Source organism: Lampetra fluviatilis, chromosome 19 (assembly GCF_964198595.1).
Source record: "Lampetra fluviatilis chromosome 19, kcLamFluv1.1, whole genome shotgun sequence".
NCBI lineage: Eukaryota > Metazoa > Chordata > Hyperoartia > Petromyzontiformes > Petromyzontidae > Lampetra > Lampetra fluviatilis.
The window spans coordinates 5,505,164-5,521,271 of NC_136293.1; the positions used below are offsets into that span (position 1 = coordinate 5,505,164).

Consider the following 16,108-nt stretch of genomic DNA (forward strand, 5'->3'; position numbering starts at 1 on the left):
AGGCGGCGGGGGGGAGAGGGGGAGGGGCTGCTGGAGGGGCGGGGCTGGGGTGAGGGGAGGGGTCACGCGGATCGAGTTCCGTGGGCGCTCGCTCCGGAAAGCGCCCATTAGCGGCACAAGGCGGCTCTTAGCGGCCACTCTGCTGCACGGCGCTCCCCCAACGCTCTCCCCCCCCACCCCGCGCGCTCTCCCGCACGCTCCACCGCTCTCCTCCCCCTGCTGCAGTTCCCCCCCCCACTCACTCTCCCCGCCGTCGCTCTCTCTCCCCTCCCACTCGCCCCCCCCACCAAGCACCACCAAGCACGCTCTCTCGCCTTCCCCTCTCCCTTGCCTCTCCTCCTCGTCCCCTTCACTCTCCCCGCGCTCTCCTCGCCCTCATTGTCCCCGGGCCGGGCGCGGCGATGCGGCGCGGCTGGCGCTGAGCGCCTGGGCTCCTCGGCCCCTCGACGCTCTCTCCCTGTGTCCCTCCCTGACTCCGTCTCCCTCCCCGACTCCCTCCCTGTGTCCCTCCCTGTGTCTCCCTCACTGTGTCTCCCTCCCTGTGACTCCCTCTCTGACTCCGTCTCCCTCCCCGACTCCCTGTGTCTCCCTCACTGTGTCTCCCTCTCCGTCTCCCTCCCTGGCTCTCTCCCTGTGTCTCCCTCACTGTGTCTCTCCCTGTTTCTCCCTCACTGTGTCTCCCTCCCTGTGACTCCCTCCCTCTGTCTCCCTCCCTGTGTGTCCCTCCCTGTGACTCCCTCCCTCTGTCTCCCTCCCTCTGTCTCCCTCCCTCTGTCTCCCTCCCTCTGTCTCCCTCCCTCTGTCTCCCTCCCTCTGTCTCCCTCCCTCTGTCTCTACCGATCGCTGGGCTCCTCACTCCCTGACACCCTCCACGACTGTCTCCTTCCACCTCCCCGCGTCTCTCATCCCTTTCCCGTGCTCCCCACCCCACCCCCCACCGTCTTCAGCTCCACCCCGCTCTGCTCGGCACTCGCCGTCTTCTTCCCGCTCGTCCCCGCTCGTCCCCGCTCGTCCTTCCCCTCCTCGACCCCTTCCTTCATCCCGCGTCTCCCTCCTGCCCGCTGCTGCGCCTCGACTCCGCCATGGGGACCTCCTGAGCAGCTCCGCACGTCCGCGCCGAGGCGGCCTCAGGTGAAGCCGAGGAGGAGGAGGAGGGGAGTGAGGAGATGACGATGATGATGAGGAGGAGGTGGAGGAGGGAGGCGTCGCTCTCCCGCCATCTCGGGGGTCGCGGCCATCGCGGGCAGGCGAGGGGATCTCCCCTCTCCGGGGACCCCGGGCGGCGAGGGGGTAGCGCTCGGGGGAGTCCGTCTCGTGGGGTCTCGTGGGGTCGGGGCACGGGGGGGGGTCCGCGTTGTGCGTGCAGGGGGGTAACGTCGGGGTTGAGTGTCATCGCGAAGGGGGTTGTGGACGGGGCTTGGAGAGATTCGGGGGTTCTGAGCGACGAAGGGGTCTCATTTGGGGGAGCTTCTACTCGGGGGGGGGGGGGGGGGTGGGATGGCGAGCGCGAGTTCTCTCCACCTGCGTCTTCACCGATGCGCCTCGCAAGGCTGTGCCCCCCCCCCCCCCTGCGTGTTGTGACCCTTGTTGACACGTGCCCCCCAACCCCGTGTTGTGACCCTTGTTGACACGTGTGCCCCCCCTCCCTCTGCGTGTTGTGACCCTTGTTGACACGTGCCCCCCAACCCCGTGTTGTGACCCTTGTTGACACGTGTGCCCCCCCCCCTGCGTTGTGTACCCTTGTTGACACGTGTGCCCCCCCCCTGCGTTGTGTACCCTTGTTGACACGTGTGCCCCCCCCCTGCGTTGTGTACCCTTGTTGACACGTGTGCCCCCCCCCCGCGTTGTGACCCTTGTTGACACGTGTGCCCCCCCCCCCGCGTTGTGACCCATGTTGACACGTGATATAATGAGACGTGATCATACACATACACACTGCCCATGTATTACTACACTGTGCCCGTATAGACCCACGCACAGCAACAACAACAGCATCACCACCCTTCTATCAAATCACCAATTCACAGTGAGTGCCCATGTCAGTCGAACGGCCCTTGACAGACTATTTGGGGGGCTAGTGGTGTTCGCGAGTCACCCTGTGAAGGCCGGCACGGCACGCGAGGTCGTGGGTGATCAGGGCCACTCCCGCGGCCGCATTTGTCTCCCTCGAGGCGATGTTCACACACCGCACCGGGGAGGTCACACGGGGGGGGGGGGGGGGGAGGTTCAGGGGACCGGTTCAGATACTCGCCCGTGTACCCACACACAGTACCCATATACACACACAGTACCCATATACACACACAGTACCCATATATACACATACACAGTGCCCATGTACACACACAGTACCCATATACACACACAGTACCCATATACACACACAGTACCCATATACACACACAGTACCCATATATACACATACACAGTGCCCATGTACACACACAGTACCCATATACACACACAGTACCCATATACACACACAGTACCCATATACACACACAGTACCCATATATACACATACACAGTGCCCATGTACACACACAGTACCCATATACACACACAGTACCCATATACACACACAGTACCCATATATACACACACAGTACCCATACACACACACAGTACCCATATATACACATACAGTACCCATATATACACATACAGTACCCATATATACACATACAGTACCCATATATACACATACAGTACCCATACACACACAGTACCCATATATACACATACAGTACCCATATATACACATACAGTACCCATATACACATAGAGTACCCATATACACACACAGTACCCATATATACACATACAGTACCCATATATACACATACAGTACCCATATATACACATACAGTACCCATACATACAGTACCCATATATATACACGCAGTGCCCATACACACACAGTACCCATATACACACACGCAGTGCCCATACACACACAGTACCCATATACACACACACAGTGCCCATATACAGACACACAGTGCCCATACACACACAGTGCCCATATACACACACACAGTACCCATATACACACACAGTACCCATATACACACACGCAGTGCCCATACACACACAGTACCCATATACACACACACAGTGCCCATATACACACACACAGTGCCCATATACAGACACACAGTGCCCATACACACACAGTGCCCATACACACACAGTGCCCATACACACACAGTGCCCATACACACACAGTGCCCATATACACACACACAGTACCCATATACACACACAGTACCCATATACACACACGCAGTGCCCATACACACACAGTACCCATATACACACACACAGTGCCCATATACAGACACACAGTGCCCATACACACACAGTGCCCATATACACACAGTGCCCATACACACACACAGTGCCCATATACACACACACACAGTGCCCATATACACACACAGTGCCCATACACACACACACAGTACCCATATACACACACACACAGTGCCCATATACACACACACACAGTACCCATACACACACACAGTACCCATACACACACAGGACCCATACACACACACAGTGCCCATACACACATACAGTACCCATATACACACACACAGTACCCATATACACACACACAGTGCCCATATACACACAGTACCCATATACACACACACACAGTGCCCATACACACACACACAGTGCCCATACACACACACACAGTGCCCATATACACACACAGTGCCCATATACACACACAGTGCCCATATACACAAACAGTACCCTTATACACACACACAGTGCCCATACACACACAGTACCCATATACACACACACACAGTGCCCATACACACACACACAGTGCCCATACACACACACACAGTGCCCATATACACACACAGTGCCCATATACACACACAGTGCCCATATACACACACACAGTGCCAATATACACACACAGTACCCATATACACACAGTACCCATACACACACACACAGTACCCATATACACACACAGTGCCCATATACACACACACAGTGCCCATATACACACACACAGTGCCCATATACACACACACAGTGCCCATATACACACACACAGTGCCCATATACACACACAGTGCCCATACACACACACAGTACTCATACACACACACACAGTGCTCATACACACACACACAGTGCCCATGCACACACACACAGTGCCCATACACACACACACAGTGCCCATACACACACTACCCATATACACACACACAGTGCCCATATACACACACACATTGCCCATACACACACAGTACCCATATACACACACACACACAGTGCCCATATACACACACACACACAGTGCCCATACACACACAGTACCCATATACACACACACAGTGCCCATATACACACACACACAGTGCCCATACATACACACACTACCCATATACACACACACAGTGCCCATATACACACACATTACCCATATACACACACACACTACGCATATACACACACACAGTGCCCATATACACACACACACATTGCCCATACACACACAGTACCCATATACACACACACACAGTGCCCATATACACACACACACAGTGCCCATACACACACACACAGTACCCATATACACACACACACAGTGCCCATATACACACACACACAGTGCCCATACACACACACAGTACCCATACACACACACAGTACCCATACACACACAGGACCCATACACACACACAGTGCCCATACACACACACAGTACCCATATACACACACACAGTACCCATATACACACACACAGTGCCCATATACACACACAGTACCCTTATACACACACACACAGTGCCCATACACACACACAGTACCCATATACACACACACAGTGCCCATACACACACACAGTGCCCATACACACACACACAGTGCCCATACACACACACACAGTGCCCATATACACACACACAGTTCCCATATACACACACAGTGCCCATATACACACACAGTGCCCATATACACACACACAGTGCCAATATACACACACAGTACCCATATACACACAGTACCCATATACACACACACAGTACTCATATAAACACACAGTGCCCATATACACACACACAGTGCCCATATACACACACACAGTGCCCATATACACATACACAGTGCCCATATACACACACAGTGCCCATACACACACACAGTGCCCATACACACACACAGTACCCATATACACACACACAGTACCCATATACACACACACAGTGCCCATATACACACACAGTACCCTTATACACACACACACAGTGCCCATACACACACACACAGTACCCATATACACACACACAGTGCCCATACACACACACAGTGCCCATACACACACACACAGTGCCCATACACACACACACAGTGCCCATATACACACACACAGTGCCCATATACACACACAGTGCCCATATACACACACAGTGCCCATATACACACACACAGTGCCAATATACACACACAGTACCCATATACACACAGTACCCATATACACACACACACAGTACTCATATAAACACACAGTGCCCATATACACACACACAGTGCCCATATACACACACACAGTGCCCATATACACATACACAGTGCCCATATACACACACAGTGCCCATACACACACACAGTACTCATATACACACACACAGTGCTCATACACACACACACAGTGCCCATACACACACACACAGTGCCCATACACACACATACACTACCCATATACACACACACAGTGCCCATATACACACACATTACCCATATACACACACACTACGCATATACACACACACAGTGCCCATATACACACACCGTGCCCATATACGCACACCGTACCCATATACACACACACAGTACCCATACACACACACACACAGTGCCCATATACACACACACAGTGCCCATACACACAGTGCCCATATGCACACACACAGTACCCATATACACACACACACACAGTGCCCATATACACACACAGTGCCCATATACACACACAGTACCCATATACACACACAGTGCCCATACACACACAGTGCTCATATACACACACACAGTGCCCATATACACACACACAGTGACCATATACACACACAGTGCCCATACACACACAGTGACCATATACACACACAGTGCCCATACACACACAGTGACCATATACACACACACACAGTGCCCATATACACACAGTGACCATATATACACACACAGTACCCATATACACACAGTGCCCATATACACACACACAGTGCCCATATACACACACACAGTACCCATATACACACACACTACCAATATACACACACACAGTGCACATATACACACACACACTACCCATACACACACAGTGCCCATATACACACACACAGTGCCCATATACACACACACAGTGCCCATACACACACACACAGTGCCCATACACACACACACATTGCCCATACACACACACAGTGCCCATACACACACACAGTTCCCATATACACACACACAGTGCCCATACACACACACAGTTCCCATACACACACAGTACCCATACACACACAGTACCCATATACACACACACAGTGCCCATATACACACACAGTGCCCATACACACACACAGTACCCATATACACACACACAGTGCTCGTACACACACACAGTACCCATACACACACAGTGCCCATATACACACACAGTGCCCATATACACACACACAGTACCCATATACACACACAGTGCCCATATACACACACACGGTGCCCATATACACACACACAGTGCCCATATACACACACACAGTGCCCATATACACACACAGTGCCCATATACACACACAGTGCCCATATACACACACACAGTGCCCATACACACACACAGTGCCCATACACACACACAGTGCCCATACACACACACAGTGCCCATATACACACACACAGTGCCCATATACACACACAGTGCCCATACACACACACAGTGCCCATATACACACACACACAGTACCCATATACACACACAGAGTGCCCATATACACACACAGTGCCCATATACACACACAGTGCCCATATACACACACACAGTGCCCATATGCACACACACAGTGCCCATATACACACACACAGTACCCATAGACACACAGTGCGCATACACACACACACAGTACCCATATACACACACACAGTGCCCATATACACACACACAGTACCCATATACACACACACAGTGCCCATATACACACACAGTACCCATATACACACACACAGTACCCACACACACACAGTGCCCATACACACAGTGCCCATACACACACACATTACCCATATACACACACGCAGTGCCCATATACACACACACACACAGTGCCCATATACACACACACACAGTGCCCATATACACGCACAGTGGCCATATATACGACATAACACGCTTGCCCATATAGCAGTACTCGCCTATACCCACATGCACACCAAATACAAAGATCTCCCGGATAGCCTTGGCAGACTGTTGGGAGCAAGTGCTCTCACGCTATTACACCTTCTACTCTGTACACGTGCACACGCATTGTGTACACGCCCGCAGTGTGTGCAATTGTAGTACGGACATACACGCGGGATACACCGACGCACACGTGAACACGTGTGTACACACACGCACGCGCATTTGCATCAATTCATAAATAAACTGCGCATAGGCACACAGGCTGTTAGGGGGGGCACGTGCTTTTGGCGAGATTCTCGGAAATGCTGTCACACACGCACATGTAGTCGTCATATACATTGACCCACACACACACATGTAAGTCGTCATATACATAGACCCACACACACGCACATGTAGGCACCATATACATTGACCCACACACACACATATTCCTAAGCGCACAAATCCCCCCCTCTGTAGACTTGGGGGAGGCGCTGTTAGCAAGCACCTACTAAGGTCTGTACTGCACACGAGGGGGGGGGGGGGTATGTGGCCAGCACCACACCCGGCCGCCTTTGTCTCCCTAGCGGCGATGGTTACGCATCTTACTGGGTACTCGCTTGAGGCTGATTCGACTTGGGGGGGTGGCCCTTGACTGGTTCGGATAGTCGTCAGGTTCACAGCGCAGTGCACGAATCGCTCCACTACCGCCCCCCACGGACACACACAACCATACGCAGTAATGTGGCCAGCCCCACGCCCGGCCGCCTTTGTCTCCCCAAGGCTGATGTTTACAGAGCGCACCAGCATCCTCATTTCAGGCCGAGTTGACCTAAAGACAACACACACGCAACACGAGCACCCACACACGTGCGCGCACAGATGCACATCAGCATACCCGTCACGTACATCTCACAGCGACATCCCCCACACATCTCATGAATATGCACACCCACAAATACACAACAGACACGCACACACGGAATCACACACTCCGTGCACGTACACACACATACATGAATACACCCTTACACATACACACAGAAATACTCACCAAACGTACACACACACATGAATACACCCTTACACAGAAATACACACCAAACGTACACACGCGATCATTATTATCCCACATACGGACCCCAAATAGGCGAACTCCTGCACAGACACGTACACACGCACCAATACCCGGTACACACCCCACGTGCATAGACAGACACACACCACACACACACACATACGCGTTAGGTACACACACATGCATAGCCACATACAGTACACCCGCACCACATACCATAGCATCCACACACCCTGTACGCACACACAAAATAAGGGCAAGTCTCTTTTACAGATTTGGGGTAAGTGCTTTTAACGAGCACCTATGATACAATTACGATACACGAGGGGGTCGGTGGCCAGCACCACGCCCGGCCGCCTTTGTCTCCCCAGTACGCGATGTTGACACACCGCACCAGGTACTCATTTGAGGCTAAGTCGACATAGTGAGGCCCAGTACCGGTTCAGATTAACGTCGCTGGTTTTGACCGTGAGTGGGAATCGAGGTTCGATACGCAGCGCGCTAATCGCTGCGCCACTGCTCGCCACGACGACACGTGCACTCACTCGGTGCACACACACACACTCAGTGTACACACTCGGTGCACACACACGTGCACACACTCGGTGCACACACTCGGTGCACACACACTCAGTGTACACACTCGGTGCACACACACACACACGTGCACACACACTCACTCAGTGTACACACTCGGTGCACACACACACACACTCAGTGCACACACTCAGTGCACACACACACTCGCACGTGCACACACTCAGTGCACACACACACACACACGTGCACTCACTCAGTGCACACACTCAGTGCACACACTCAGTGCACACACACGTGTACACACTCAGCACACACACACGTGTATACACTCGGTGCACACACTCAGTGCACACAAACACGTGCACTGGCACGTGTACACACTCGGTGCACACACACACACACGTGCAAACTCACTCACGCGTGCACACGCAGCCGCGGGGCTGAGCACAGGGGATGGGGGTTCCATCACCGCAGCGGGTTCCACGCGCCTCCATCTGTAACGCGCCTCGATGTCCCGCCTTGTCTCCCGTGCCCCCCTCCGTGCATCTTCTTCATACCCAACGCTGCAACTCTGTACGCACCGTGCCCGGCGACCCGAGTTCGATTCTCGCTCAAGACCAACGCCAGTGACGCGAATATCTGAACCGGTCCTACGCCTCTCTTCCGTCGACTCTTGCGTCAAATGAGTACCTGGTGCGTTGTGTGAACATCGCCACTCGGGAAACGAATGCGGCCGGAGAGCGTGGTGCTGGCAACACTTGTGTGCGCTGTGTCGACCTTAATAGGTGCTTGCTATCAGCACTTTGCCCCAATAGCCTGTTAAGGCCATACGGGGAATCTTTGTGTGTGGTGCGTGTGTGGGGCAACCCCTGGGTCTGCGATCCGAGTGAGAAGGCGATGTGTCCGGGGGTTAACCGTTGCACGTGGGCTACGTGCGCCCGCATCTCGGGGGAGATTTCGCCAGAGGAGGCGGCGAGGGGCTTTGAAGGCCGCAGCGAGCCAGGCAGAGGTCAAGCTCCGTGAGATGTCCGCGATGACGCTGGGTAAGGGCGGCGTCCTGGTTGTCGGAGGCAGGCGGGAAGAGCAGGGTGATTATTGTCCATTTAGAATTATTTTTTTTTTGCTGTGAGATGAAACCGGAGAACCCAGAGGAAACGCATTTAGAGCGGGGTAAGAACATTCAAACTCGACACAGAAAGGTGCCCGAGACGGGAATTGAACCCGGGCACGTTCTTGCCGCGGTAGGCTCGCATTGCCAGTGTAGCGCCAGTGTCTAGAGCAGGGGTGGGGAATCTTTATTCTACCAAGGGCCATTTGGATATTTACAACATGATTCGCGGGCCATACAAAATCATCAACTTAAAAATTTGCCTGTTATATTTGATCAAACATTTAATTAACTCACCACCAATGTGATGGGCTGGAACTGCTTCTCTTTGGGTGAGGCGTGTGATGTTAGCTGGTATTGATGATGTTGTTGCTACTCGCAACTGCTTTTCCAGGTTTGCTCCTAGATTTATTGAATTTCGAGTCCCGCCTGCGGTTGCCTTGGCAGGGCCAGACGAAATGATTTCGCGGGGCCTCATACGTCCCGCGGGCCGGACGTTCCCCACCACCCCTGGTCTAGAGCCTCGACTCGCGAGTCGGGAGACAACCGGAGCCGTGGATGGCCGGAAGAAGATGACCCGAACGTGCACACAGACAGACACTCGGGGGCACAGCGGTGGCACAGTGGGAATTTCAGGAGCAGCAGAAGAGGAGGAGCGACCTCCCTCCCTTTGAGTGGACGTTGAGGCTTTCAGCAGAAGATTGTCATGGCTTTAGCGAGGAGGGAGTGTGCAGTGGGATGAGATCGGAGACGGAGGTGGGAGTGGATCCATGGACGATCTTGGAGATGGCGAGGGTGATTTTGTAATCGGTGAAGGACAGGATTGGCAGCCAATCGAGGGATTTGAAGAATGGGCTCGCACACCTGGCGGTGGCATTGTGGGTCATTTGAGGTTTAGCGGTGAGGGATGGGGGGTGGGGGTGAGGGGCGAGGGGACGTGGGGAGTTGAGGGATGGGGGGTGAGGGATGGGGGGTGAGGGGACGTGGGGAGTTGAGGGATGGGGGGTGAGGGATGGGGGGTGAGGGGCGAGGGGACGTGGGGAGTTGAGGGATGGGGGGTGAGGGGCGAGGGCACGTGGGGAGTTGAGGGATGTGGGGGGCATAGCGGAGAGAGCTAAGACGGTCGAGTCGGGATATGATGAAGGCGCGGATGGGGTCTTGGCGACAGCCGGGGTCGGGAATATTAGATGTGGGAGATGTTGCGCAGATGGAGGGATGTGGGCCTTGCATAGCTGAGCTGTGGGAAGAGCCGATCGCTTCCCGATAGGCTCTTCCCACATCTCTCGACCCTGGCAGAGTGGCGCAGTAGTAACGCACGTGCCGTTAGGAGGGCGCTTAGGCAGAAAAGCACTGCTCTTAACAAATGTCACATGGGCACAAACGAAATCCGAATAGCATGAATAGAGGATAACGTTCCGTATGAATTAAGAGTAGAAAGACCCTCGGGTGGAGAGATCGTCCATGAGAATGACCGCAACTCGCACAGATACCACAGTGGCCCTGCAAATGCGCACAGCCCTGAATGTAACCACAGATATGATGAGCATAGCGGCGGCTGTGTGTTTGGAAACGTCCTGGTCTGACAAGCACATCGTTCACATGGTGCAATCATTATCTGGGACAGGGGGACGGCGTGGTGACGCGGTCGTTCGCACACTGCACTGTGAACACGGCGACCCGAGTTCGATTCCCGGCCAAGGCTAACATCAAATATCCGAAGGCATTTGGCTCCCCGACGACTGCCCCGTGCGCTCCGCTCGTTAAATGTCAAATGCTAAATGTGCCTGTGGGATGGTGCGACGGCGCACGCACGTGGTTGTCCAGACCCGGCCCGTCGATGCTGGTCTCGAATCGTGCGGCTATGAAGTTGGAGAAAACGGGACCTAACGTGTGGCCACTGTTGCGTCGCATCTCTGCGGTGCTTGCTGTTTTAGATAACTTGGCTCTTGTTGTTGCCGCGTCCTATGGAGGCTGAGCCGTACAACATGGCTGTTTTTGTATTGCTCAGATTTTGTCAAAATCATGTCGACTTGGATAGACGGGTGGGGGCGGTGGTGAGCGCACGGTGCCGTGAACCGAGCGATCAGAGTTCAATTCCCGCTCACGGCTGTGGCAAAGTGATATCAGAACTGGTCCTGACCTCTCCCTTACCCCCCCCACCGCCGATACCAACCAGCAAGTACCAGCGCGGTGAAGTACGCTAAAAAAAAACTCGCGTCATCCCCGGCACGGTGTGTGGGGGAAGGCCTTCATCCAGCTGTGAATTGAGAATACTGGAATTTGTTGTTTTGCATTTATATGAGCAACAAATGTAATTGGAGACGACGTGAGTGGAATGTGGCATCTCAACCTGATCTTCTTCCCCATGCGTTTGGAAGACAATGTGGTACTGGCTCCCACATGTAGTCTTAACAGACTGTTGGGGCAAGTGCTGTTTGCGAGCACCCATGAAGGCCAACACAGCTCACGAGGGCCGCCTTTGTCTACCGAATGGCGATGTTTACACACCGTACCATCTACTCGTTTGAGACCGAGTCGACCTAGAGGAGGCCCAGGACCAGTTCAGATAATCGTTGCTGGTGTTGGCCGTGAGCGGGATTCGAACTCGGGTCGCTGGGTTCATAGTGCAGAGCGCTAACCATTGTGCCACACCACCCTCTCTCGCGCGTTCCGCTGTGCCGTGACAGGCGCTCGCTCACAGCTGTCGACGTGTGGCTGCAGGAGCGCAGCGCCAATGATCCGGGGCCGCCATGGATCCCAGGAGTCAGCGAGGAGAGGCTTCCCCGCTGCTGGATGGCACCACCACCGATGGCGCCCCGGCCCCCGTGCTCTCCCTCGGCCAGATTAGACCCGCGAATGCGAGCAACGACTACACGGACGGGCCCCCGGGAACGACAACGGCCACGGGAGCCGCCACGGGAGCCGCCACGGGAGCCGCCACGGGACCCGCCACGGGGCCCGCCACGGGGCCCGCCACGGGGCCTGCGGCGGCCAGGGCGGGCGCTCCACGGGGCCCGCTGCCCCTCCACCAGCAGCAGCAGCAACACCAGCACCGCGCCGGTTCCCCGCCGCACAAGCCGGTCGCGCTGGCGGGGCGCGTGGCACGGTCCACCAGCACCGGCAGCACGTGCTCCAAGAGCAGCAGCGCTCGCACGAGCACCGGCAGCACTTGCTCTGAGCAGCGCCTGCTGCCCCCGGCACCGCCGTCGCCTCCGCACCTGGGCCCCGCGCCGTCCCCCGCTGGCGCCCCGACGGACCCCCCGGCTACTCCGGACGCAGCGCCGGCGGCGCCGGCGGCGCCCGTGGTGAAGCGGCAGCCGCAGGGCGGCGAGGGGGGCGGCGGAGGCGGCGCCGGCGGCGGCGATGACGACGGCGACGACGGCGCGGGAGAGGGCGGCGCGGCGCCGTCCCGTCTGACGGACGAGCGGGCGGCGCCGGCGCCGGCGCCGGCCGAGAAGCCGGGGTCTCCGACGAACAGCGAGGGCGGCGAGGACGGCGCGCGTGGCCACGCGGCGTGCGAGCGGTGCGGGAAGTGCGCGTGCGGCGAGTGCGGCTCCACGAGGCGCGCGCTGCCCGCGTGCTGGCTGTGCGAGAAGCGCTGCCTGTGCTCGGCGGGCGCGCTGCTCGAGTCGTGCACGTGCCTGTGCTGTGTCAAGGCGCTCTTCTACCACTGCTCGCCGCAGACCGACGTGGGCGACTCGGGGGACTCGTGGGCCGACAACCCGTGCTCGTGCCGGCGCGCGGGTTGCGTGCCGCGCTGGGCCTGCCTGGGCGCCCTCTCGCTGGCGCTGCCCTGCCTGCTGTGCTACCCGCCGGGCCGCGCCGCGCTCAAGCTGGCGCGCGCCGCCTACGACCGCCTACAGAGGCCCGGCTGCCGATGTCGGCGCCGGCGAAACGACGCCGATTCCGATCGGGCCGCGCCGGCGCAGTCTCCCGCCGCCGAGAAGCCCGCTTGAGCGACGGGTGCTCGCAAACTGTGACGGGAAGCGCCGCGCGGCGTGGGCGCTCGCGACGCCCGTGACCGCCGCGCGTTGTGCGCACGCACGACGCTGCAGTCGGTGCCATATACAGTCTATATTACAGTATACACAGTATATATTGGCGGCACGTGACTCGTGTCCCCTCCTTCACCCCCGCGGCAGAGCTCACCCGACCACTGCAGGGGTCCTCCAGGGGGGGGGGGGGGGGCCTTTACCTCTAGAGCCCCCACATCCCCCCACACCTCGACGGGGGTCGACGAGCCCCGTAGCGACCCCCGCCGCAGGGACCCCCGCACCTTTACACTTTACAGGGGTCCCATCGCCCCCCCCCCCTCGACCACTACAGGGTGCCCCCCACACACACCTCCCTGTGTAGCCCCCCACACGGCTCCACTGGATGCGGTGCGGCCCCCCATACCACTAGAGGAGCCTCCTCCACCCCGGTGGGCCCCCACTATTCAGGGTACAGGACCCTCGGCCGCGCTATCCAGGGTCTTGGGCCCCCCGGGTAGGGGCCCCTCCGTGGGTCCCGGGCGGGCCCCCCCCCCCTCTCGTCGTCGTTTTCCTGTGTAAAGAGAAATATTTATTCCAAAGTTTTATAATATTTATTTTACAGATGTATGCGAGAGGCAGACCCCCCCCCCGCTCCCCGGGGGCCCTGCGCTCTGTGCTTGAGGAGGGAGGGGCCCCGGGCGGGGGGTTGCTTCCTATAGAAATAAATAAATAAATGATTATACCCGTGCAATGCGCGTCCCCGAGTCTTCCTGCGCGCGTCTCTCCCGGCGTCTCGGGGTCTCCCGTTTCCGCGTCGCTCAGAGTCTTTGTGTCTCTCTCTCTCCTGTGTTTCCAACGTCTTTGTATCTCTGGTAGCGTCTCCGGATCGTCTTAGTTGTTGGCTGATGTTCCCTCCGGGCTTGTCTCCATCCTCTCCCTTGCGTCTCTGTCTTCCTTAAGATGTCCTCGAGTCTCTCCCGGCATCTTCCAATGTCTTCATCTCCCGCGTGGGGTCTGTCTCTCGAGGTTTCCGTCTCGTGTCCGCGCCGCCCTCATCTGCTCTCCCTCAAGTGCCATGTTTCTCTTCCTCCTCTCTCCAGGAGTCTTTGTCTCTCTCATACCCCCCCCCTACTCAGAGTCAACATGTTCCCCTGGGTCTCTGCGTCTCCCTCGAGGCTGTCTCGTCTGCCTTGTTCATCTCCACTCAATGCTCGCGTCTCCGTCATCTCCCTCAATCTCCCTGCATTTCCGTGTCGTGCGTCTCGCCACTCCCACTCTCGCACGTTCCTCCACGTGAGGTCAAACTTCCACCCCCCCCGCCCACAGCGTAAGGTCACCTGTGTGACCTCGTGGACAACGTGCGGTGCTGCTGCTGCTGTGGGCGAGGAGAGGGACTCGGGCAGCACGCGAGCCGGAGGAGAGGGCATGGGGCATTGAGCAGGAGGACAGGGCACCAAGAGCATGGTTGTTGAGCCGAGGGCAGGATTGTGGAACGGGTAACAGGGCAGGGTTACGGGACGGGAGTCATTGCACAAAGAGGAGGGTAGGGAGCATGGCTATGGCAGCAACAGGCAGCAACACTCGATGGCTGAATCTGGGCCGGAGTCCCCGCCCGCCGCCCCCCCTCGACACCGGGCCTCCACCCCCCCCCCACGACCCGCGGCTGCGTTCCCACAGGGAGGAAACGGCCCCTTCCGGCCACCGCAACCCATCCCCGCTCCACGGCACGTGTCTCCCTCCCTCCCTCCCCGTCTTCTCCCTCGCTCCCTCCCTGTCTCCCTGACTTTTCATGTCGTCTGTCGCCCCACCCGCCTCCCCTCCGTTTCCCGAGTTTTCCGAGAGCCGCCAAAAACTCGGGGGAGTTGAACCTCCGAGGTTTTTCACTCTTCGCAACGCGGATTTGGGGGGTCCCGTCGCCTCGAATTTGGCGGCGAATTTGTGACGCAGCCCCCCCCCCCCCCCAATTCTCTGTCCTAGAATTCCTGGAGAGGAGA

At 56.7% G+C, this 16,108-nt stretch overlaps 1 protein-coding gene across 3 annotated transcripts; it reads left to right on the plus strand.

Annotated features, from left to right (window-relative positions):
- The first annotated feature begins 282 nt into the window (after positions 1 to 282).
- On the plus strand, positions 283 to 14,907 carry LOC144937572 (uncharacterized). Of its 3 annotated transcripts, none has more exons than XM_078864867.1 (2): positions 283 to 1,131; positions 12,828 to 14,907. In XM_078864867.1, exon 2 carries the CDS (start codon positions 12,891 to 12,893, stop codon positions 14,094 to 14,096), a length of 1,206 nt encoding a protein of 401 aa, XP_078720993.1. In that variant the 5' UTR covers positions 283 to 1,131; positions 12,828 to 12,890; the 3' UTR covers positions 14,097 to 14,907. The 3 variants fall into 3 exon arrangements, with proteins under 3 accessions (XP_078720993.1, XP_078720992.1, XP_078720994.1); XM_078864866.1 differs by having other exon boundaries at positions 12,862 to 14,906; XM_078864868.1 differs by lacking the exon at positions 283 to 1,131 and adding an exon at positions 9,927 to 10,075 and having other exon boundaries at positions 12,862 to 14,907.
- The last annotated feature ends 1,201 nt before the right edge of the window (positions 14,908 to 16,108 follow it).

Coding starts and splice junctions, on each gene's coding strand:
- LOC144937572 (XM_078864867.1), top strand. CDS start 12,891: ATGGATCCCAGGAGTCAGCGAGGAGAGGCTTCCCCGCTGCTGGATGGC.